Below are 25,392 nucleotides of genomic sequence, written 5' to 3' on the forward strand. Positions count from 1 at the left end.
TCTTCACACTACAAATAGATGGCAAAATTAGCTGTGGCTTATGCTTCTCTTATTAAGCAGTTAATACATTGATCATGACAGAAAATAACTTTTCAGTGGGAATTTGAAGGAAACTACTGCCTATTTTATTTAATGCTTTCAGAAATTCGTGTTAAACTGTAAAGCACTGTTGCTGCCTTGGGTTGGCCAAATTCTGTCATCTCTAGCCAGAAAGGCTGCTACAGGGCCTGGTGTGATAGTTCAGATGAATCACGATGGCTTTATGTCAGGCATCAGAAAGTAAATGGCCTATCAGTGTTTCATAGTGGGCAAATAAATCAAAACATTTTCAAGTTCTCTTGAAGCAATGTTCTTCTTGCAGAAGAGTAAGAGGGAATGATTTCCTCTGCAGTAAATGCAATGATTCCATATTGATGTCTTTGGTTGCCTGTAGCTGGTTGTGAGCTGTTCTGCTGACAGCTACCTGCCTGGGGAACCCCTGTGTGCAGTGACTGAGTACTCAGTTCAGGAAGCAGTCTGACCTGCATTGTGAGTATAGGAATAATAATAAGGAATAATAGTAAGGAATTTATTGTCAGCAGAAGTTCTGGGGCTGTGATTTCTTTACCTTACCCTATTGTGCTGAATCCCACTGTGATGATGGTTTCTGGGTTTAGAAATAAACCTGTGTACTTCTGAAGTGTTTCTTCTAGGTCAACTGAAAAATTGACTTCATTGAAGAAAAGGATTGGAGAAGAGAAATTCTGTTTGCTGGCTTTCACAAGAATGGATGGTCAGTGAATAAAGGAATACATATGAGATAAGGGCAGAAAGGTGCTATCAGGAAAATGCTGGATGCCATCATCTAGAAGGTGAGATAAGGGGATGTCTGCATCCGGGTGGTCTGGCAGTGTCACCTGTATGAACATGATAGTCCATGGAAAATATACCTGCTTGTACCTTTGAGTCCTGTGTCCCTACAGAGGCAAACCTGGGTAGCCAGGAAAAATACTTTCACATGGAGAAGTGCTTGTATTCAGACTTCAGGAGGGACCAGGGTCAGACTATGTGTTCCTTTACCATCTTCCTGCAGCACCTGCGAGATGTGGGACTATTTCTCGCTGGTGGGTGAACACCATCACCCCCTTGCGTTTGTGATCCGCAGTTTTGCCTGACAGTCCTGGTATGCAGCAGAGCAAGCGGTCGCTGCAGGGCTCGTGGGAGTTCTGCAAAAGTTGAAGAGCTCAGCACCTGGCTTCCAAAACAAACACTAGAACTTTACTGCTGTTTTCTGCTCCTGCCTTTAATAATGAGTTAGCAAAGAGGAAGCCGGGGAGCCGGGATGGCTTTAAAGCCAAACCCCAGCTTCTCAGTGAGAGAACGGGTTGCAGAGCTGCTACCCATCCGAGCCAGGGCTGCCGGCGCCACCTGGTGACACCCTCCTCCCGGTCCCATACAGCTTTCTGCTCCTCGACCCTTTCCTGGGAGTTCAGACCTTCCTCCCGAGCAGACGGTCTGTCCGACTGCACCCACCGTGTGCCCGCTCCGGTGGCTTTCGTTTGGTCACCCGCTGTGGTTCCCGGTCGGAACCCGTCTGTGCTGCAGGTGGCCTGATGGGTCCGATTGAATCCTCCTCCCTGCAGCTCTGGCACTGTCTCCTGGCAGCCTCCTGTTGTCACGGCCCCAGCGGGGTCTGTCATCTCGGTTAGGAGCAGGGCCGTGTCACTGTAGGGCTGACAGTGGTTCTTATGGTGGTTGGTGCCACCCTCCCATACGTGTCAGCATCTGAGCTGGTATAAAACAGAGGGTGCATGCTCTCTGTGGGATGCTGGCCATGCACCCTCTCCCAGGCAGCCGGGGCAGACGCACTGTTTGGCACTGACTGGTTCCCTCTCTGCTAGCTCACAGCTCCAGCCAATAAACGCTTCTGCTGTCAGTGAAGAGCCATGAGTTCTCACCTAAGCAACAGAGCTGAGAGCCACTTTCGAGCCCCAGAGGAGCATGAACTGGAGGCTATGGGGAAGAAAGCCTGGGATAATCCTGTCTACAATGGCTCACCCTCTGCCTCCTTGAAGATTCGAGCTATCTACAATCCCAAATCAATTCTGGAGAATCCCTATGAGAGCTTTGAAGAGGCGAGGGATCCGGTGCCATACCAGGAGGAACAGAATGAAACCATGGAGGGGAAGACAAATCCTTTCCTCAAGTGCTGCTTCTACATCTTCAGAGGCATCCGAGGTAAAGCTCTGATATCTCAGTATTTTGTATTTACTATCCCTTGGGAAAAGCCATGATACTTGGGAGGGAAGTGTGGGCTTGCAAAAGGTAGGAGCTGCATAATACCTGAGTAGAGCAAGAATGCGCTCAGTAGAGACTGGTGTTACTCTGGGCATCACCTTTAGCTGACCTGAAAGGAGCATCCTTGTTTTGTGTACCTTGCTGTACCTCTAGTGTGTCTGTCCTGTTTGTTTTGATACAAGGCAAGAGGTATGGAAAGATTTAGTGATGTGTTTGGGGTCATGCTTAGGAGTCGCAAATCCATAGGAGCTGTTGCCTCTGTGATGAGGCTCCATGGTTTCTGTGCATTTTCTAGATGGAGTGGTACTGGCCCCATATTTTACAGCAAACTAAGAAGTGTCATAAACAGCCACTGTAGAAAGTCTAGCAGCCAGGACTGAAATACAGAGGAAAAGAGGAATGTGCCAAATGAGGCTTTGCTTGGACAGACCTGAGAGAAAGAAGTGCTGCTTTCTAGGTTTTAAGATAAAGAGAAGTGAAATATTCTGTTGGCTTATTTAGAAGCACTCAAGAAGCAGGGACTGAGTTAAGTTTCCTGACAGGACACAGCCCCAGTGCTGTAAAAGCAAGGCAGACAAGTCAATAAAATGTATTTCTCAGGGAAATTGTTATTTTCTTGTCAGTGTGTCTTTTCTTCCTGACCTGTTTTCATTGGATGCTCTGTTTCCTGATCTTGTAAGAACCTGGCTCAGAGCTGTTCCCTTTAAAAGCACATGTGAGTGAATGACAGTTGTCCTTATACTTAACGGTGTACTGTTATTAATTGACAAAGCAGCCAGAGCAGAGGCTTAGTGAGATCTCTGGCTTACCAAGGAGCAATGCTGGTGGGGTTGGTAGGCAAAAAAAAAAAAAAAAAAAGGAAAAAATAAATCTGTACTTTATCAGCAAAATTCAGTTTTTAAAACTGAGGAGTGCAAATGAAACTAGAGATCAGGACACTACAGCAGCCCCTTCTTTTATGGCAGTTGCAGCTGTGTTTCCTGCCAGGAAGGGTGGTAAACAGTGGGGTTGTAGGATAGACCAGAGCTGGACAGGTGAGGTCCAAAGGTCAGGACAGGCAGCAGAAAACATATGACTGGTCTCACAGAGATATCTCTATTCTCAGCATGTGGATACTGGGAGTTCCCTGCCTCACATAGAGGAAGGGGGGAAAGAAGAAAAAAACCCTGAAATATTGTGGTATAGTCATATCTAGAGACGAAGGGGGTAATTTAAGTGACCTGACCAGATTGTCCTTATCAACAAGTCTCTCCCACTCAAAGTTCTCGACCTCTAAATTCCTTTGGTTGCACTGCTCACATCTTCTTGTCTTTCGTTGTTTATTATGCAAAAATATGAGAATAGGACTGAAATCCTCAGGAGTCCAATGACTACAATGAACCTTAAGCCAGCTACTCAGAGAAGGACATTTCCTTTATACTGACTCAGTCTTATTGTTGTCGCTTTCAGTAATGTCCCTGCCCTGTTGTTTCCCACAGTTCTGTTTTGCTTTATTTTGTTTTTCTTTCCATTATGGAAGTTCTCAGAGACCACATGCTACTCTTTCGTAGTAGAATACATTCACATCTTCTTTAGGCGCTCATTTCTACTGCTCAGCTTGGTGTGGCCAGAGCAGTCTGTCCAAAAGTGAGTGCAGATGCTAAGACATCCGAAAGTACAAAAAGCTCTCTACTTTGTACTCTCTCTACTCTCAAAGAGCTATCAGCAGGGTGGAGGTGAATGTTCACAAGCCACTGCAGCACTTCTGCTTGCTCCAGAGCAAAGAGCCTGACTCCTTCCTTTGCCAGGGATGACTTCAGATGTGTGGCCTTTGATCCTGGCTTGCAGGAAGATGGTTGTTGTGCCCCACTGGGAATGGGTAACAGGGCTGAGCTCTCTAGGAGGTGCTGAAAACAGGGAGTATGTGGGTATTATTGACGCAGATTCTATCACTGGGCTTTCAAGTGGAAGTTCTTCTGCCTTTTAACTGCAAAGGAAAGTTACTGAAATCACAACATAAAGCCATTACAGCAAGAACAAGTGAATGCGTTAATGGTGTTCAGCGTTTCATCAAAACCAAAATATTGAAGCTTCTTTAAAAGGAAGCGTTCCTGTCTTTTTGATCAATCCCAATGACATTTAATGAGTTCCTTTCACTATGTGAAGAAATCAGAACATTAGCTGGTATAAAATGGTGTATTTTATTGAAGTCAGCAGAGTTCCATTAAGGGACATCCTGAAGACTATTTAGCTCTATGTCTTATGCTGAAAATATTGAGTTGGTCTATTTGATCAAGTCTTATAGCATACCAGAAATCTGTGTGTTTGTGAGCAAGCAAGGGACAAATATTTTGGGCTTGGCAGTTCATTATACACTAAAAAGTACTAACAGCTGTAAAGCTAACGTCAGAGGCAGTTCTGCATAGGAGTTCTTACTAGAAAGTAAGATGTTGGCACATGCATGACTGAGATGAAATGATGTCATTCCTAGAGAACTTAGGAGAAATACTGAATTTCTGCAACAAGTAAGCTGAACAACAGGCAGGAAAAGATTGGTCCATGTTTAATTCAGGCATGGAATTGGGGGGGGGGGGGAGGGGGTCCTTATTTGGAAAGAGGGCTTCTCGCATAGACTTTGAGAGTGGCCATCAAACTCTCCATTTCTTTACATCCCAAAGGTCTGTGGGGCACTACCCTAACTGAGAACACAGCTGAAAACAGGGAACTTTATGTGAAGACTACTCTGCGAGAGCTCCTGGTCTACATTGTATTCTTAGTGGACATCTGTCTGTGTAAGTAACTACTGTATCTCACTGGCAGCAGTGCATGGGGAAGAATGTGAGGCTTTATTATTAGACTTCCTCATCTTGCTGTAGGTGTTGAGTTTACTGTATGTGCACTCACTGCAGCACATGAGAATGTTGTTAACCCACAGAATAGCTGCTGCACGCACAAGTGAAAGAGCTGAAAATTGCTCTGAAGTGGTTAAACCTATTAGATTTAAGCAGTGTTTCCAAAACTCCATTATCAGTTCCAGCTGTTGACATCACAGTCTGGGAAGAATCGGTGCAAAATTTTCCTTTGTTTTACAGCAAATGTTCAAGCCTAGGACAGCTGAGGTGATAATGCAGATGGCAGCTCATGTTGTTCTTGGGTGGATTTAATGCTGTCCTGTACTGAATGCTAATGGTTTTAGTGTGGTTAGAACAATGTCTGCCTGTTTTTTTGGGTGGAAGCTTCCTTCGTTATCACAAACTGGCACCTGAGGCATGGAACAGTGAAAAAGATTATATTTCATGGACTCTATGGCAGGAGAGACAGACAGACAATGCCAACCTGAGCTACCATCACACTGACCCAGGGAGATAGCGCTTCCCAAAGAGCTGGGATGCGCACACAGATGCACATGCAGTCATGTGGTGATTCATCTAGAAGTGCTGGATGTTGAACGTCAGCTGCTTTATTTTTATCCTTTCAGTAGTTGGACGTATTCTTAGTGATCACTATGATGAATGCTCTTCAGCAGGGAGGAGCTCTGGAGAGTTGAAACAACACGTTCAGGGATGTTTTGAGGTTTTTTTAGTATGTGAAAACTTAATGCTTTCCGCTCAGGAACACAGATAGTCTCCATACCTTTATAGCTTTAGATCAAAACTGAGTGCATTCAAACAAGTGTCAAGATCTATGTTCTGAGAAAGACTTCTCAGAGTTTTTTTTCTGAGCAGGGAAAACTAAGGAGAATAAGCTGTATCATCCAGTGGTTTTCTCTGGCCTTTAAACACCTGAAATCTGTCAGTCTGATGGTTTAAATTCTAGAGCACATGGCAGATGAAGTTGTAAATCCCGCAGAAAGTTCTGTGATTAGTGCTCCCAAGGTCTCATCATTTGCATCTTGCTCAGCTTACTTACAGTAGAATAAGCTATACAGAAAGTGAATGTGTGTATGGCTCCAATGTTCAGGTGTAAAGGAGCGCCCTCCTCTTGTCTCCTCTTTTAGTGACATATGGTATGACAAGTTCCAATGCCTATTACTACACTAAAGTGATGTCTGAGCTGTTCCTGCAGAGCTCCTCAGACAACCGTGTCTCCTTCCAGTCCATTGGCAGCATGGCTGACTTCTGGGTGGTGAGTACACATGTGGCCTGGCATGGTAACCTGAGGAAATATCAGCCAGGCTGGGATATTCGGTTCCCTCTGAATGTGCTACTTAACACTTTCAGCAAAACATTTACTGCTAGCTAGCTGCTAGCAATAGTTTATCCTATGCATGCAAAATATCCACAGGTTTAAAATATATTCTGTTACTCTGAGCATTGTGGCCAGAATATTGGCCAGTCTGAGAATTGCTCGTATCGGTGACAGTACAGAAACTTATCAGCTAAACAAGCAGGACACAAAAAACGAAACTGCTGTACTTGCTTTACAAGTAGGGAAATCAGACCCAGACAGCCCAAGTGATTTATTCCAGGCTTTCTCATGTCAGAAATGGCTTTGAAACCTGCAGTATAATGCCTTCATGTTTGTCTCTTAGCAATAATGTTACTTCTATTTTTTATGAGTAACTGTGGAAGCAGCATGCTTAAACTGCCTGTAATTTATGCCTGGGCTTGTCTGACCTGTAGATTTTATATAAATACATAAATAAGCTGGATTAAAATTTGCACTGGCTTTTATGAAAGAAAGTGAAGTTGGGAAAAATGTTTGGAATCTGGCATGTTTTTGTTTTGTTTTTTTTTTTAATCAAAGAACTGGGGAAGGAATAATATTGGGCCACAGTGAATGTTGTTGAGATATTGCAGCCACTTATCTCTGACAGTCAGCCAGAAATTCATTGTCAGCTATCTTTGTCTGACGTATTAAAATAGGACAATGAACAGTGGCACTGTTGCCTTCCCGCAGTGTTTCCAGGGAGCTGGTCCGCGCTGTTTTTGTAATTCACACCTTATGCCAGGACACTTCCTCAAAGCTTGTGTTCGCTCAAGAGGAAGAGACAAAAAGACTTTTAGAACCCTTGTCTTTTCATTAGCATGAGGTGCAGAAAGCATGTTACAGGCCTGTGAGGAGCTAACAAAGCATCCTGCTTCACAGCATCCCTCTTCTGTCCCACAACTCCACCCAGCCCTGTGTGTGTGCTCCCTTCCTTGGCATATACCCAGCACAAATTCTACTACTTCCCACTTTGGAGAGTAGAGCAGCATAGGTCAGGTCGTATCAGCTCAAGTCCAGGCTGAGAAAATTCCTTTCTCTTCTCCCTCTCATGCAGTATGCACAAGGTCCTCTTCTGGATAATCTTTACTGGACAAAGTGGTACAACAACGAGTCCCTCGCAGCGCACAACACTCAGTCGTACATCTATTATGAGAACCTGTTACTGGGTGTCCCACGCATGCGACAGCTGAAGGTGAAGAACAATTCCTGTGTGGTTCATGATGACTTCAAAGAGGAGATCTCAGGCTGCTATGACGTCTACTCAGAAGACAAAGAGGAAAAAGTCTCCTTTGGACTGATCAATGGAACAGCGTAAGTACATCTTCTACTGTTCAAAATTAAAAAGTCTTTTCTATTTCTATGGTTTTTATTGACTCAAATTATTCCCTTCTTTCTAAAATAAAATCTGCTTAATGCTGGAATTTCCCTTGCAGTTAAAGGTAAAGAATTAGGTAGACATTGTGTCTGTTTTTAAGAGGGTGCCTCTTTCATCTTGAAAGTATTTTTCCAGGATTTTCCCAGATTTTTTTTTTTTTTCCCAATAATATCTGAATCATTTTCTTAAGACCCAGCCCTGCTAATTTCTGCATTGAGATGGTATGTATCACATAAAACCACCCTCACGCTTAGATTTATTTATTTATTTTTAACTGGTGATTCATGCTGTTCAGTGTGAATTTTCCTCTACAATGCTTTGGAGCAGCTTAAGCTGTGACCTGTGAAAGAGAAGCTCTTATTCATAAAGTTGTGCAAGTGTGCTCTAAACAGAGGGCTGTGTGCTGCATGGTAGAAGGCAATATAGCAGATCCTGGGAGTAACCTCCAAGCAAATAAGGTAGCATAGTCAATGAACCTGCAGAATTTTCACTGCATAATATGGCGAGTTGTGTTCTGTTGTTACTGGAAGTTAGTGGATCATCAGTTCTTCATTGCTGACAGATTACTGTAGGCTCAGATCTGCGGTAGGAGTTAAGTGCCAACTCTGTGATTAACTGCTCTGTATTTTGAAGAAATGATTTCATTTCTCCTGGCTGCAAGGTCTTATCCCAGGCTGTGGATGGTAAATGATGCCTTTGCTCATCTGTTGCAGGTGGAGATACCATTCTGAGGAAGAGCTGGGTGGCTCATCTCACTGGGGAAGACTAACCAGTTACAGTGGGGGTGGATACTATGTAGACCTCAAGTTGACCAGAGAAGAGAGTGCTGAAGCCCTGCAAGTCTTGAAGGAGAAATTATGGTTGGATCGGGGGACACGAGTTGTCTTCATTGATTTCTCAGTGTATAATGCAAATATCAATCTGTTCTGTGTTCTGAGGTAGGCTGAGTCCCACTGGAAGTTCTGCTGCCTCTTGCTTTTTTCTCTGATGCTGTAGTGTCTTTAAAATGCAAAAATAACCTGATCCACCACAGTCTGTAGGACTGAATAATATAAATAGATGTTATGTGGATTAGTCTTGGTCTTCCTGTTACTAGTAGTCATCCTTCTTGGCCTTTCATTCTTTCCTATCATGAGTAGTGAAGCATCAGAAAAAAAAAAGGATGCATAAACACATACACAACTCTTGCACTCACGGTGTGGTGGATATCTCATTCTCAAGTTTGATGTCTCAGTTTCCCCCTTTTTAATTATTGGTGTTTTCTTTTCCCCCTGAAGGTTAGTAGTTGAGTTTCCAGCCACTGGTGGTGCCATTCCATCCTGGCAAATCCGGACAGTCAAGCTTATACGATATGTCAGCACATGGGATTTTTTCATTGTTGCCTGTGAAATTGTTTTCTGTCTCTTCATCTTCTACTATGTGGTGGAGGAGATTTTGGAGCTGCGTATCCACAGGCTTCAGTACTTTACCAGCATATGGAACATCTTGGATGTGGTTGTCATTCTGGTGAGGATGCTTGCACACTTTTCTTTGGCTGAGAGGTATGAGAGACAGAACTAATTAAAGAAAGGGGCCAGCTCTTATCCAAATGAGTTTTGCATGTTTTGTTCTTACAGAAAAGTGGACCAGCAAAATAAATAGACAAATCATCTTCTATCAGGTATTAGAAGAAAAGTCTTTCCTTGATCATGCTTTAGAGGCTGTAAAGTAAGGGCATAATTAGGTGTGTTGGAGGCTTGTTTATATCCTCACCAGTAGACTTCAGTTATGAATTGTGATACTAAGGAATTCTGTGGCACTCTAATTTCTGTGAACACTTTACCTTCTCTAGTCACTGCAGATCCTTCTTTTTTTTTTTTTTTTTTTTTTTTACAGCTCTCCATTGTTGCTATTGGATTTCACATCTTTCGTACCATAGAGGTGAACCGACTGTTGGGGGAGCTGCTGAAACATCCTGAAACCTATGCAGACTTTGAGTTCCTAGCGTTCTGGCAGACTCAGTACAATAATATGAATGCAGTCAACTTATTCTTTGCCTGGATCAAGGTATTGTAAGAGAAGTGCCAGGGCTTCAGACTCAGACTTCTGCCTCTAGATGGCTTGGGGATTAATTCTTCCATCCGAGTGAATGAGGCTAACAGTTATAAAACAGGGAATTATTTCTGTAAATGATATAAGCTCCATTTCATAGTTAATCCAGACAGCTTTTCACCTTGTGTTCCAAGTCCAGTAATGTGAAGATCAACAGGACAAAGAGCTTGGAAGCTGTGTAAAAATTTTTAATTATTATTATTATTGCTTTTATTTTAAATACTGAACTTTGTCCATCATGTTCTATTTTCATGATAACTACCAAACAACCAGAGGTGGCTTGTTTGCTGCTAGGCATCCTGCATGTCAACTAAAGCATCTTAATGTGATGAAAGGCTATGCTGTACTTAGGGGTCCTCACTGTCATCAAGATGCTTATCCTTACAGCAATCCCTCTTTATATATTCATTTGACACAGGGAGGAAATTCATATCTTTATCACCTCATAGGAAAGTGGTAGCAATTCTGGTGCAAATATCCCAAGCTCTAGGATAGTATTCCCCCAGCCTGCCTGTCTCCTTGGTGCTGTAGTAAGCGTATACATGAAGGAGAGAGGCTGATTTGCTGATGGTTTGACCTGACTCTGTCTCTGTTTTTTTTTCCTTGCAGATATTCAAGTATATTAGCTTTAACAAAACAATGACTCAGCTGTCCTCCACGTTGGCACGTTGTGCCAAAGACATCCTGGGTTTTGCCATTATGTTCTTTATTGTCTTCTTTGCCTATGCCCAGTTGGGTTACCTTCTTTTTGGGACACAAGTGGAAAACTTCAGTACCTTTGTTAAATGCATGTAAGTGTATTGGTCATAACTAAGTTTTCATTGTTGCCAGCTGTTGTCTAAAGAATTTTAACTGCTTTCCAACCGATTCCCAATTGCAAATTTGATTGTCAGTCAGACACCTGTTATCTCTCATTTACTAAAGCCACAATGGCTAAAAAGTGGCTCATAGTCCCACGTCTGTAATGTCCTCGTGGACAAAAGAACACAGTGAGAAAATTGAAGGCAACAGATTTGATTGTCTAGTGTTTATTAGCTAATGATAACAGTGAACAGCTGACACTTTGAGACTCTTTGCAGCCATTTGATTCAATAGAAATTCCAGCCTGACAGTTAAGCGAGCTGTTCTGTTTCTGTGTAATACAAATCTTTCACTTGGTGTGGAGTTGGTAGGTACGGTAAGAGCACTTGGCATGCAGTTTAACTTATGATAATTCTGCAGAAAAGCAGCAGAGCTTAGCCGATAATGTACAGTGTACTTACTGCTCTCCTCATCAGTCTCTCATCTTCTGATCTCCTGTGGGACCACTGAGGTGGCAGAATGGTGCTGTCTGATTGCTGCTGAGACCTTGGCAGATTTCTGGTTTTATACAACAGCAGGTAGCTTTTGGTCTACTTGTGTTCTACTTCTCTAATTTTTGTGGTAGGAACTCAGTTCCTCAAAATAGGTGTTTTGAAGTAAGCCCAGCGTTATTTCTGTAATAAAGAAGAGGTCCAGACAGAAGCTCTGATGCTTTGATATTCTGTGGCTTCCAAATGGAGCCACTGATCACCCCATTTCAGTGTCTGCACAACAGCTGCTTAAAAGCTTTCTCATTTTTCTTCAGATGTTTTATTTTAATATAAAGAAAGATTCGGTACTAATATTATTTATTGCTTCAGGGCTTCAGAAGGAAAGACTGGAAGTAATGCATTAGTCAGTGCAATAGCTTTACTGAAGCTGGAAAAAGTCAGGAATTGTTTCTGCTTATTAATTTGTTTGATATAAAACATTTAAAATAATAGAAACATTCTATATGTTAAATAAGATGGAGTAATTGATATTTGGAACTGCCTATAAAATACTTAACATTTTATATCATTTGTATTTATATTTGATTTTAATATCATCACATATCTGCTTCAAAATAACAGGTCATTTAGAAAGTTGTAGCCATTATGGCTATTATGGCTATATATATTATGTTAATTTTACCACATTCAACATGATGTTTCTTAAATGGTGTAGTAGTCTAAAGAAGATGAAGTAGAAATTTTTCTAAGCAAAAGAAATTAAAAATATAAATATTTATTACTGGAGGGAGAGATTTCAGCATTACTGAAAGGAAGCATATTAAATCAAAGAAGAGGAAGTAATACTATATTCCTCTCTCTTAAACCCAGAAACATTCCCGACTCTCTCAAATAGACCAAAGGAATCCAAAATGGAGCTTTGGACTCCTCAGGCAGGTTGCAGGGTCTCAAGATTCTTTTCCTTGCACACCACCTGTGTGTCTCTTTCTTTCTGCATGCCTCCCCCCTCTGCTCCCCCTATTTTCCCTTCCCAATTGCAGTATGTCTATCTGCATGTGCCTGTTTACCAGGGTGGTTTCAGTGGTCAGTTTCCAGAGAAACCTCACAGATTGTGTCAGGACACCTTAGATGGGGGATGAACAGTGAGTAGATGAGCACCTGCAGAAGAGACTGTCAAGGAAGCAAGTTAAGACTGCCAGTCTTGTACAGTTCTTGAGCTCACGTGCACTCTAGGGCAATATGTGGGAGGTATGTGGTGTAGCAGTGGTTTTCAGCCTGTGCTTGTAGATCTCTGACATCTAGGTTCTGCTGTCAGGGAGGCTATGAGAAGTGGTCCTTCTCTCAATGTCACGGACCCTGCTTTGGACCATCTAGGCTGCAGGCAAGTTTAGGGTTCTTCTCAGGCCTGTCTTTAGGAGGTAAGGTAAATGGATGTGCCTGTGTGTGACCTTGTGTTCTTTCTCTCCTCCAGCTTCACCCAATTTCGGATCATTCTTGGTGACTTTGACTACAATTCCATTGACAATGCCAACAGGGTCCTTGGGCCTGTTTATTTCGTCACCTACGTGTTCTTTGTTTTCTTTGTGCTCCTGGTAAGCAAGGAAGCCCTCCTCACCTCTGTTTGACAGCAGTGTTTGAGAGACCCCACAATCGCCCATCTCTGACTTCCTTGGTAATGGATGCAGAGGGATGTTCATTGAGCTAAATACTCTCAAGAATCTGAATGTAGCTTAATCTTCTAGGAGAGGCTACCAGAGATGAGAGCAAATGTACCTTAGGCCACTACTTTAGCTACCAGCTTTTCCTCCCCAGTCCTTCCCTTTGCCTAAGGTATACCCCATGTGAGAGCAGCTATTTGTTTAACTGAGCCCTGCGCTGCTATGTTGGTATCCTGCTGCCTCACTGGGGTGGGCAAAGTGTCTCGGGCTAATTCAACTCTTTTCTTCCCACTTCTGTAGAACATGTTTCTGGCCATCATCAATGATACCTACTCAGAAGTCAAGGAGGAACTTTCAAGCCAGAAGGATGAGCTGCAGCTCTCAGACATCTTGAAGCAGGTAATGAATAGCAAAAACTGTGCTGCTTTCTAGCCAAATCCTGAAACATTTTCTTGGCATTTCTGACCTGTGCTGAATTTACTATAGAAAAAAATGGTTACCAGCTCCAGGTCTGCCTTACTGATATGCACAACAGCAACAGGAGTCATAGTTCCCTTTTAGGATAGATCAGGTTCCCAAGGTTCTTTAGCAATGGGAGGTCAAGAAAGCAAGAGTTAAGGGAATCATGTTGCTGAACTATGGCAGTGAAGTTTCTCAGCAACTTTTCTTCCCTAGACAATACATATACACAAAGCTCCTTCAGTCTTCTATACAGTGCTCTTTGATCAACAGCAAATGAAGAGACAGGTTCTACTTTGCTGACCTGAGCATTTTACATTAGTGTGAGTCTGGTGGGTTACATCTGGAATTTGCCCATGGGAAATCCAGAAAAGGTCCTGGTAGTTCACTACTGTCTATGCTGTAGGGCCAGTATTCTTCAAAGAGTGATATTTGAGACAGTATCTTAGGCAGTTAATGACTGGGAGCTCAGGTGAAGTGAGACTTAGGAGGAGAAAAGCAGATGGCAAGCTTTTTCATGGAGATGCTGGGTAGTGTGCTGGTGCTGCTTAAAGTGGTGACTCTAGTTTATAAATGAGATGCAGTCTGTAGCATTGATTCGTGCTTCTGTAAAACTGAAAATCTTGTACTAATCAGCATCTGCTCACCTGTATTGCATTGTCAGCCCTTTCTTATTTTTCACACTTCTGATGATGTGATTCTAAATCCATTTATACATTTGTTAACAGAGCTACAACCGGACACTTATGAGACTGAAGCTGAAAAAGGAACAGATTTCTGATGTGCAGAAAGCACTGCAGAATGGAACAAAAGAGCTGGACTTTGAGGACTTCAAGAACAGCTTGAAGGAGTGAGTGAGTCAGCTTGTGGGATATCTGTTTATCCCTTTCTTTCAGTCGCATTTGTAACTTAAACTCTGTGATGTTCAAGGTCTATAGAGCAATTAAGTCAAATTGGGGCAATAAAAGATGCATAAAAAGTAGTTATCATATTTTCTCACATGTCTTATATCTAAATTAGAGTTGTGTTGCTGTCTCCTTCCCAAGTGGAATATTTAGTTTCCTCACTGGCAGGAGGCAGCAGTAATTAATTTCAAAAGGGGCACTCTTGTGCTGTTAGGGCTCATGTAATCTGGTGCCTTGAGCCTTCACTTCTTTTTCTTCCACAGGCTGGGCCATGCAGACCATGAAATCACAGCAGCCTTCTCCAGGTTTGACAAGGATGGCAATCTCATCCTTGATGAAGAAGAGCAACAGCAGATGAAGCATGACCTAGAGGCAAAAAGGGTAAAAGAAACAAAGAGGCGAGGAAGGAAGCTCTGATTCATAGAGATCACCCCAGAATGACCTCAGGAGTCTTTGGATTTGTGATATAAAATAAGCAGGCAGAATACATCTTCAGCTCTGTTTGAATAGCAGCTGATTGCATGACCGACTTGTGAATCTGTGTTATATTAACAGTGAATCTGACACAGAGTTAATATCCAACTTCTCAACAGTTTCTTTATCTGTCTTCCAGGTTGCTCTAAATACAGAGATTGAAAATTTAGGGAAATCCTATGGTGGCGACAACTTGGAGGAGAATCTGTCCTACATGGAAGCAAAGAATAACCATGCCAATAAGGCCAGCTGGGTCTCCAAAGAAGAGTTCCAAGTGTATGTTGGTGCTGGCAGTGGTTTTAATCTCTCTATAAACAAGGGTCTGATTCCTGTTGCTTTTCTTCCTGATGTAACTGTTTGCACTGGTGTTGTGCAGTTGCAATAAGATCTGGTCCATTTTTATCTTTCACATGTATGAATAAGCAGGTCAGGAAAGAAATCAGGTCATTTCTTGTAATGCATTTAACTGATTTCTATAAAACAAATCAGTCTGAGAAATAGTGCTTTCGAAGTCGTGAATAACCTCTGTAGCTGTCAGATGGCCACAGATAATACGTTGTCATGTTCCATACCATATGCTGGCCTGGAAAACATGGCTAGGGAAAGTTGGTACCTTTACAGAAGGTTCTGGGGAATTAATATCCTTGGTTTGTAGCCTAACTGTCTGTCATCCTCCAGGTTCAAGAATAATACATGGCTGTTTCTTCCTTAGGGAGTAGTATGGGGTAAATGCAGCAGAGGATCAGGAGATCCTGATTCTTCTACTGAGTAGCACTTGAGCAATCCACATAGGGCCATATTAAAGGAGGGACAGGTGCAGTATTAATAATGGGATTACTCTGTGGCTCAGCTATGGAGAGAGTTCCATGTTCACTGAGTACGAATCAGCATCTCTGATGTGGAGCATTCATTCCTGTTTGATATCTAGCCTGTTGTCCTTGTGATAACTCTTGCAAATCCTAGTGTTTATTACAAGAGACAAAGTTGCAAATGCCCTGTCTTCCCCCAGACTCCTGCAACGTGTGCTGCATCTGGAACAGTCCATACACAGCATTGGCTCCAAGATTGATGCAGTGGTAAGCAAGCTAGAAGTGCTGGAGAGAAACAAGCTGAAAATGAAAGATCTGATGGGCAAGCCGCTGGATAACAATGGGAAGGTTGGTAGCCCTACACCATATATTTGTACTAGCTTCAGTATTGGTGACCAACCCTGCTGTGTGAATGAACCTGCTAGCATATTTTCTTTTCAAATCCACATTGATGCAAGACAAAAGTTGGGCAGGGGCATCATGTTGTATGGTCAAACCTTTTCTGTTCAAGAGCAGTGGAACGGGATTCCTGTCAACATTCTTGTAAAGGGCAGAAAGGGATGGCTCTCTTCTAATCTGCTCATTGCTTGAATCAGTATTCATCAAAGCATTGTAGCAGTGTATTGGATCTCTAACAGACAGATGGGCTTGCACTAGTTTTTAGAAGAATGTGGAAAATATTATTTAAGTATCATGGACACCTTGTCTCTCCCCTGAAGTGTTGCTTGACTTCTTGTTGTGTTTCTAACAATGCAGGTCACTCTTTCTTCTGGTTAACAGGAAGAAGAACCCCGTCAGGAAGAACTGCTCTCCCAGAGCCTAGACCAGCTGGGGAAGAAAGAAGCAGCAGAAGGCTGGGGAGTGGAATGTGTACAGGGAAATAACCCAAGCTGCGTCTCTTCTCAGAATGGGATCTGTCCAGTCTTGCTCAGTTTAAGTGTACCAGGGGCTCAGGCACTCAAGAACATCCAGTCACAGTCTGATGAGTGCTTCTAGCAAACAGCCCAGTGTTCCCAGCCCAGCTCCCACAGTACTAAGTCAGTGTCAGTTGTTTTTCCTGCTGTTAGAATAGTCAGAACAGCTGAACTCAGGCACCACTGTTGCCAGAGACTGGTGATGTGAAAAACTGGGGATGCTCTTTTCCAGCATAGTGATATGTGATGTCACAGACGTAGAACTTCTGGCCCCTGTGTCTCTGGACTAGGTAGAAATTTGGAACCAGGTATTGCATTAGGTTTCTGTCTCTGGACAGGACAAGTCAAAGTGCTTTTATCTGTATTTTCCCAAGATGTAAAAGCCTCAGAGCTCTGGAAGTGCTCGGATCCAGAATGGGAAATTGCAAGTTGTTCCTGACAAACACACGGCTGCTCTCTCAATTGTGAGGGAAAGTTGAGGTAATCATGTTAGCAAAGCAGAATATAATAATTAGTGTGAGGCCAAAAGTAGAAAATAGTTGTGTCTATGTGGTTATTGCCAACTTTGTTCTGTTGTAATTTGTATCCAGAACATTTTGGTTACTGAGGTTTCAGATGTTGGTTGGTTGGTTACCTTAGATTCAGATGTTGGAAAAAATGGGATGTAAACACCTCAGTCGAGATAATTAAAATAAGAGTTTACTCCCAGTGTGCTAGGAGGAGATCTGAAATTGAAGAAGCAGCTGTTATTGATATTCTGAGGTCTGAACATCAGGGAATAGACTGCAGTGTTTCTAACACTGCTGCTGATGTGAAAAAGGTCTTTGTTGTTTATTTCCACACTACTTAAGATGAGTTTCAAGGTACTGGACAAAACTAAACCATATTTACATAATTATGAAGCTTGTAATTTTCATGAAAACAATTTTGCTTGCAGTTGTAGGTGCTGACACCATTTCAGATTAGGAATGTTGTGAAAAATGTGAACGTCAACTTCTCAATCACATGCAAGATGCATCATTTACAGACATTTTTCACTTTGAAACTCCACTTTCCTTGTAGCTGGGGCAGGCTGCACATGCAAGTCAACACTGCATTTTAATGAGTGTATTCTGACTCATGTCTCTGGTGAAGCTGGCTTGTTGTCCTGTGTTCCAGCTCATTAGTTCAATTTTGCATGGTTTGGCTTAGATGGTTGGACTGGATGATCTTAAAGGTCTTTTCCAGCCTTGGTGATTCTGTGATTTTTATTACAACAAATAGTTGTTATGTATTGCACACAAATAGTTAATATCTTTGAGGAATGTTTTCAAAAGATCTTCTTGTGAAATCAGCAGGGGTAAACGTGTAAATATTTACTACTTCACTGCCCTGTTTCTAATTGTTCTTTATGTACCAAATCTGGAGGTTGGTGGCTCTGCCTATGGGATGTTGGAACTAGATGATCCTTAGGGTCCCTTCCAAACCAAGCCATTCTATGAATAGTGAATTTCATCCCAGGGCTGCTGCCGAAGTTTAGCTTAGAAGTCACTTCATTCACTGCTTATTCACTGTGGAAAGACAACCACTTACTGGCTGAAAATGTCACTAGAGAGAAAATTTTCAGGGCAGGACCACTGTAAAGGCATTTGAAATATCTTGATTGCTGTTAACTGCAAGTAGGTTCTGTAGCTTTAAAGCCAGTGGAAATGTGAGTTGTACCAGACCACTGCTAACAACTCAGATTAATGCTGTGCTGTTTAGTGTGCCGTGTGAAAGACCTAGTGGGAATGTTGAACAGTGACGTTTTGTATTGCCACCCTTTCAAGAAAGATGTGTTGATATGGTATGGGTAAAGTTCCCCTAGAAATGTACGAGGGACCTCAGGATCAGTCCTGCCCTGGATGGGCCAGGCTCTAGAGCTGTCACAGCTACATGGTAATGTTGACAAACTGAAGAAGAGGGTCATTCAGTGGCAAGATCCCAGCAGGAGCTGTGAGACGCTGTCAGACAGCCCACAGGGAGCTTGGACTTCAGCTGGGATATGCAGGTTCTCACAGCTCTTTTTCCCATCAGCTGCTTCTGCTGCTAGGGACAAGACTTCCCTGGGAGATATTGCCATGGTTTTTGACTCAAAGTTTTATTGAATACAGAATTGAGCAAGAGCTCAATTGAGCATATGCGATTTGCCTTCAGCTTTTCCAGCTGAACTCAGAACAATGATGTTGCTTATTTCCCTCTACTTTCAGCACTGAAACCATTGTCTTATGCAGGAGAAGATAGCTTAAATCAGGGACCTGAGAGCTTTAATTAAATTTTCATAAACAAAAAAATCCACATGCTAAATTATAATCCAGAAAAGGAACTGTGTGCTTCTAACAGACTTGACTTGCATGTGCAGCCCCTTAGCAATGTGAGAACTGAAGCATGTTATTGCCTGCAGGTGGAAACAGTTAATGCTCTGCATGTCAAGAAGTACATAAGAAAGTTCTTCCTTAAAATCATTTGGAAAGACCCTGTTTGAGTCTGGCTCAATAGCAGACCATGGTTACTGAGGCTTAGGTGCAAAAACAAAATGACAAGCCTCTCTTTTGAAATCTGTGGAGGGTAGAGATGGTGGCAGATGTGTTGCTGAGGCTCAGCTCCTCACAGCAACTGCTGCAGGGTAAACAGGATCCTGAAATCAGGTGCTGCCCAGAGCAGGAAGGTGAGGCCTTGCTTTATAAAGCTCTTGTCCTCACACAAGGAGAGTGTTGCTTCTTTCTGTCCAGTGGAAAAGGTGGCACTGCACACCAGGAATTAGCCTCTGTCCTGTCATCCTTACTGCACAGTGACGCCCCGCGTCAGGGAAAACAGGAGAGGCAAAAGTACAGTGGTGCAGCAGCTGGGCTCAGGACCACTAGTAGAGATAATCAGCCACAGGCAGTTCACAGGTAGCACAGGCTGCTATTTAGGGCAGTAGGCTACTGGAGGAGCAAAGTGGTCATGTTGCAAGGCTGGGTTTGTTCATGCCTGAACCCAGGGAGGCCGTATTTCCCCTGTGAAGGGTAAGGATAGTCTCCACACTCTGGGTAGAGCTTTTGCCCAGCTCTAGCTGGGATCAGATAAGAGATGCAGGCAGCAGTGGTGTCCTGGGTCTCAGCTAGAGCTCCTTCCTCTCTCACCCAGTGTTTCCTCAGAAAGTCCACTCCCTATGCCGCATGCTCTGACTTCAGTTGTGTGAGTATCACTAAGCATGAAACAACTTCTGTTACCAGTGATGCTTATGCCTGCAATTTTCTTCTATCTTGCTTGTACCTCTGCGTGCAACTATGTCGTCAGTGCTGTGACATGCTGTCATGTAAACAATGCGTCCTAGTGTTAGCAAGGCAGTTACTTGTCTCCAGCGATTGCTTGTGTATAATACTCAATTGTGTGTTCAAGCTGGTTGAGAAACAACGTAAATAACGCTGAACAGTAAGTTTATGCAAGTGCTATTTTCAGATGAATGTTGTGAGGCCTCCTGGCAGCAACTGCTGTTATTTAGATAATTCGTGTCTCAAGGGGGGAAGTAAAGTGCTTTTTCCTCAACAGTGGGAGCAGAGCTGTATTTTGTTGCAATTTGGTCACCGGCTGAAGCCTCCGACAGGGAGCCGCAGCCTTAAAGAAAATTGCTGTGTGCTAGGGTGGTTAAAGAGCTCACTGAGGCAGATGGTCACAGAGAAAGCAGTGTCACAGCCATAGTGCCAAAGCACTTGAGTGGTGTGAAGAGACTCATGGCCTTGCACTGGAAGTGGCATGTCACAGATGTCTGAATCTGGGTGCAGGTCACCTGCAAGAGGCAGCCCTATCCAGCATGGGTTGTGAGCATGGAAATCTCCAGAAGTATCTCCTCAGTGTATTCCTCAGGATGCATTTGCCTCACAGGTATGATCTGGAACATTTAAATTCCCCAAAACCTGATAGATACAGCCAAGATCCTGGAGACGCTTTATGACACACATTCAGCATTCTGGCCGATGTCAACCCCAATACCAGCCCCTCACACCTGAGAGCTGTCCTTTGCTGTTCTCATAGGGGGTTGGGAGCAACCGCATGTTTATTTTACTGAGGACAAACTCTGAATAATACTTTTCCTATGTCAAAAAGAAGCATAACCCAAAGTTTCCAACGCTTTATGATGCTAGATCTTCTTAGTAAGAGCTAGTGTCAGCTTCAGTGCTGATTTCTTGGCCTTCAGCACAGGGAGCTGGGCTGGGGAGCACGCTCTCTGCCTCTTCCACGAGTGCTTAGTAGTGGGAGTTGATGATAAACCAATAGTACTCAGTCACACAGTTTATTACAAACTAGGCAAAAGGGAGGTGAGAAACTGTCATCATGTGATAAGCCAGCTGATAACAAAACCAGATAAACTCCTGCTTACATAAAAGCAAGAAGCCCCGTTTTGGGAAAACATTCCACAGAGGAGGAATCTCAGTGAGTGCAAAGTCTCAGTCTCCCCAGGTTGGGACATCAAGGGGGGTGTTAAAAGGAATGTGGCAGTTTTTTGAGAGTATTTTTGCAGGACATGATGCCTGAGGAGCTGACCAGGCTGGCAGCATGGGATCAGAAGTGGGAAATAGCAGGTAGGTGTAGCCACCAGCCAGGCGTGCGTGCACTGAGTGTGGCAGCAGGCAGCCGAATGGTGCCAGCCCATGGGTGTGGTGAGGCCGCACCCTGCTTCTCAAGAAGCAATGCCAATGTCACGCTGATAACACAGTGTGGTGTTTGGTGACAAGTCTCTGACCTCAGGTCATGCTTCAGAGCCCGGCTTCATGAGGACATGCTGCAGCAAGTCACTAGGAGAGCCTGAGTGCCTGGCATCATGACAGAGCTGAACAGGGTAGGGTGTCCCCCAGCAGCTCTGCTTGGTGCTGCGTCCTGACTACTGCCATCCCCTGAGGACAGCAGTCATACTCAGCTGGTGTGCTCACCTCTGCATGCCCAAGATGCCCAGCAGCCTGAGGAACAGCTTGGCAGACCAAGCAGCAAGTCTGAGGAACCTGAGGACAACTGGGCTGTGCTGCCTGAGGAAAGGGCAGAGAGACTATCCCAAATAATTTCTGCTGGCTGTCATTTGCAGGCTCCCCTTTGGTAAACAGGCACCAGAAATAGCAGCAAATGTTTTTCTCAGAGAGAGAGAAACTACACGTGCACATGAACATGTATTGCTCTGATGCATCAAGCCTATTAGGCTGTTCAGACATGTCTAGGGTTCCTCAAACAAAGCAAGATCTGGAATTGTGCATAAAGGTTTTCAGAGCAAACACAATGGCAGAGATTTTTCCTATGGTACAGATAAGCATTACATAAATGGGATTTGGTGTTATTTCTGAATTCTTGCAGGAGTACAAAGGTTTTATCAAGAAGTCACAAAAGGAGTTGCCCTATACAGGCCCAGAAGAGGCCATTCCACCAGCCTGTGATCTCCACCATAGCAATATGGAGTCAAAGGTAGCAACCAGCTGAAACCACAGAGCACCAGTGTCTCAACTGTTCACTACATCGCATTGGAGTGTGTGATGAGGGGTCTGCCTTTAGAAGAGGTAAACAGTGCAGTGCTTATGGCTTCCAACCTACCTCTAGACTTTCCACGAGCATTAAAGGTGGAGGGGAAGAGCACAGTACAACACTGAAAAGCAGCCTCAGCCACCCCCTCTGTCTGCTGGACATGCTTTGTTAAAGGCCTTTCCAGCTCTGATTTGCTAGCATTGTATGTTTGTCCAAACAGACTGTTCAGCATCTAGGCACCAAGACCCGTGCTCAGGTGGTGTGGCCAGGGCTCCTTGTTGCTGACAGAGTTGAATCATTGTGTTGTCTGACTTCATAGATGAGTGACCAAGGGTTGGTTTTGCGCATGGTCTATTCATAACCTTTGAGTGATGACGGTGTTCAGTTTCTCATCCCATTCCTCCTATGTTTGCTGGCTATACTAAACTGGGAGGAGCTGCTGACTTTGCCAAGACTGGAGAAGCCTTGCAGAGACATCTAGAGAAATTAGAGAGTTGGGTCAGTCACCAACTGCGTGAAGTTTAACAAGAGCAAGGGGAAACCCTGGCTATATGTACCTGGGGGATGAGATGCTGAAGAGCAGCACCATTGAAACGGATGTGGGGGTTCTGATTGACAGCAGGCTGAACATAAACCATCGATGTGCCATGGCAGTCAAAAAGGCCATCCAGACCCTGGGGTGCACCAGACCAAGCACTGCCACAAGGTGAAGGAAGGAATCTGCTCTGCACTGTGACCTGGGTGCAGGTCTGGATGCCAGAACATGAGGATGACATAGAATTATCAGGGAGCCCAAAGGAGTGCTGTAAAGATGGGGAAGGGACTGGAGGGCAAAGTAGGTGGGGAGCTGGTCTGTTCAGCCCAGAGCAGAGGAGGCTGAGAGGAGCCCTCGTGGTGGCCACAGCCCCTCATGAAGAGGGTGGTGGAGGGGATCTCTGCTCTCTGGTGACAGCAGTAGGGTTTGTGGGGACAGCATGGAGCTAGGTCAGGGGAGGGTCAGGTGGGTGTTAGGAAAAGGTTCTTCACCAAGAGAATGCTTGAGCACTGGGACAGGTTCCCCAGCACACTGGTCATGATGCTGAGCTTGCTGAAGTTCAAGCAGCATCTGGACACTGCTCTCAGTCATGTGCTCTAATTTTTGTGCGGAGCCAGGAGTAGAACTCAATTATTCGTATGGGTTCCTACCAACTCTGTCCTATGATTCTATGTGAGTCACTAACATTTATGGACTGTCATTTATCTCCCGGTCTGAGTGCCTGGAGAAGCCGCCCTTAGATGAATGGATGTCCTTGACGAGCTGTTAAATTCAGTGCCATAGACACCTGTGACTCCTCCTCATGTTCCACACCCAAATTCTCATTTACTCTCTATTCAGACCAAACAGGTCTGGAGATGAGAATGGCACTATCAAAAAACACCATGAGATGTTCTGGCAAAGACAAATACCAGGCAATGTCTGTACTGAATGAAATAAGTATTGACATTAGTATGCAACATAGTAGGACATGACAGTCAGACCAGGCGTAATCGCTGAGTCTTTGCACTCTGCCTTCTCTGCCATCTAATATGTTGCCGTGTCCTCTGTTGGAAGGACGTGATGCAGTAGTTCTGTCATACAGCATGCTTGGACATCTAGGAAATTGCAAAAGAAGGCAAAAGTTAGAAGCTTGTTTCTTCTCTCTCCTGCTCCAGTACACAGGCTGTTTACTGCCATGTTACCATATCCTGCTGTTGTCTAAGGTCCCTCCCGGGGCATTGTGCCTATGGGTGTACACAGCTGCCACAGATCCTCTGCATTTTTAAATGTTAAGCAGTTTTTTTTTTGGAATGGGTGGTGGGGCAGCCGGGACTTTGCTCCTGAGGAAGGAGTTGAAACACCTATGTAACACTGTGTCAATATTAATGCCTAGGGACAAAGCTGACCTCTGGAGATCGGAGGTTGGACAGATAAAACACACTGTAATCCTGTTAACCTCCCATGGGCTCTGAAGCACTCAAATGGGAAGCAGAACTTCTAAGAGGCCACTTCTGGCCTGTAGGGTGGATACAGGAACTGAGATTGAGGGAGTCCTGCCCCAGGACTCATGCTGAATTTGGGAGAAGTGTGCACCTCTGCTTAGCTCAAGGCCACTTTGCTTCCTGGTTGCAGGCTGCAGTCCCAGGCCTTGTCCTAAAAGTGTAAGAGCATGGGGCAGTTATAACTGGCATCTCCCCATCTTTAGAGAGGGCACTGGGCTTCCATTCTCAGCAGGCTCCCAAAGCTTACCAGCCTAATAGCTGCTACACAGCTTATCTTAGAAGTATCCCTGGTCTAGGTTGCTATTTCTACCCTCGTCATTAGGCCTTATCATTTCTGCTCTCTCTGCCTCTCCTATATCCCTCTCATCAATTTTCTAGAGTGGAAGAGAAAGAAGTGCCTCTCTACATCTGAACTGTACATCTTACGCTAACCCTGTAGCCTTGCTAACAGCAGTGAGTTGGAGCTGTAAATATCTGAGCACACCTATGATGTTAACTTTTTAACTTCTAAAGAAGTGGAATGGTTATTTAGATCCCCTAGGTACTTGCAGACTATCTTTATTTTATCTCTGTCTATCTGCGTTATGGAGATAACACACAGTTCTAGTGATCCTATTGTTTGGGCAATCTTTCTGTCAGTCATCATATATGAATGCAGCACACTAGTTAAGTATTAATTTCCTTCCTAGATTTACTTGAATCCTCTCTTATCTCCAACCAGCTAAGAATTTAGTGCTACTATGTACTCAGATAAAGGACTAAATGATTAACAAAACTTGACAAAGTCAGATTTCTTCTACGCCATCTTCAAGTCTTTCAAAAGCCAACTTCCCCAAGGCAAGCAGCACTTTAACTAATTAGGGGAGGCCAGTCAACACCAGGTTTCACATGATTTGCTCTCAGGGTGGAAAAGACAAGCTGAAAAGTCTTTCTGTGCCTAAGGTGACGGATTTGAAGATGCCGCCAATTCAACGCATCTGTATGCATCTGTACAGAGTGTTTTTTAACATGGTTTATTGGCATCTCCTTTTGGAAAAGAAGAGCTAGGAAGTGCTCCTTGCTCACATGCACAATGACTAATGTTGCTGTCTCTATTGTTCTCAAAGCTGTTTTTGCACGGTGAGATTCGGGATCTGCTTCTTGTTTCATTCAGTAGAGAACAAAATAGTAATGAGCATGCAGTTCCTCCTGCACGTGTTTCTCATCCACTCTTGCTGGCTCAGGTCCCTGAAACGTTTTATGAGCGTTATGAAATTCAGCATTAGGCAGGATTAAAACAACCTGGATTCCTGGGGCAAGGAAAACAGGATGATCCTAAGGAAAGTAACAGAGAAACAGAGCTGAAAAATTTTTGACTGGTGATTCAGCTGGACAAAGTCATGTCTGTGTTGATTTTGTGGTAGCAAGACCTGGCCCAAGTGGA

General features: G+C 43.8%; 2 protein-coding genes across 5 annotated transcripts in view; both read left to right on the top strand.

The window, feature by feature from the left end:
* Positions 1-574: 574 nt before the first annotated feature.
* Positions 575-19,533, top strand: PKD2L1 (polycystin 2 like 1, transient receptor potential cation channel). 2 transcript variants are annotated; one of them, XM_032445297.2, is made up of 16 exons: positions 575-851; positions 1,881-2,217; positions 4,935-5,048; positions 6,254-6,381; positions 7,520-7,776; positions 8,554-8,778; positions 9,118-9,346; positions 9,716-9,886; positions 10,541-10,722; positions 12,695-12,815; positions 13,182-13,280; positions 14,069-14,190; positions 14,509-14,626; positions 14,859-14,995; positions 15,729-15,876; positions 16,309-19,533. In XM_032445297.2, the coding sequence occupies exons 2-16, from the start codon at positions 1,926-1,928 to the stop codon at positions 16,522-16,524; spliced, it is 2,559 nt and encodes an 852-aa protein (XP_032301188.2). In that variant the 5' UTR covers positions 575-851; positions 1,881-1,925; the 3' UTR covers positions 16,525-19,533. The 2 variants fall into 2 exon arrangements, with proteins under 2 accessions (XP_032301188.2, XP_085410619.1); XM_085554493.1 differs by lacking the exon at positions 575-851 and having other exon boundaries at positions 1,689-2,217.
* Positions 19,534-19,549: 16 nt separating this feature from the next.
* Positions 19,550-25,392, top strand: part of ABCG2 (ATP binding cassette subfamily G member 2 (JR blood group)) — a 29,350-nt gene continuing 23,507 nt past the window's right edge. The window contains exons 1-2 of one of the 3 annotated variants that reach the window (XM_085554494.1): positions 20,890-21,025; positions 21,786-21,985. In XM_085554494.1, coding sequence (XP_085410620.1) covers positions 21,962-21,985 — 24 coding nt within the window. In that variant the 5' untranslated portion in view covers positions 20,890-21,025; positions 21,786-21,961. Of the gene's footprint in view, positions 19,641-20,889; positions 21,026-21,785; positions 21,986-25,392 lie in introns of those variants that run through there. The other 2 variants (XM_085554497.1, XM_085554498.1) reach the window with 2 other exon arrangements.

Source organism: Coturnix japonica, chromosome 8 (genome assembly GCF_054131305.1).
Source record: "Coturnix japonica strain WE chromosome 8, WE-NBRP24, whole genome shotgun sequence".
NCBI classification, from domain to species: domain Eukaryota; kingdom Metazoa; phylum Chordata; class Aves; order Galliformes; family Phasianidae; genus Coturnix; species Coturnix japonica.

Excerpts from the sequence above, each read along its gene's own strand:
- PKD2L1 (XM_032445297.2), top strand. The coding sequence starts at position 1,926 with ATGAGTTCTCACCTAAGCAACAGAGCTGAGAGCCACTTTCGAGCCCCA. Across the intron at positions 2,218-4,934 it reads CATCTTCAGAGGCATCCGAG|GTCTGTGGGGCACTACCCTA; the intron begins GTAAAGCTCTGA and ends TACATCCCAAAG. Across the intron at positions 14,627-14,858 it reads ATGACCTAGAGGCAAAAAGG|GTTGCTCTAAATACAGAGAT; the intron begins GTAAAAGAAACA and ends TCTGTCTTCCAG.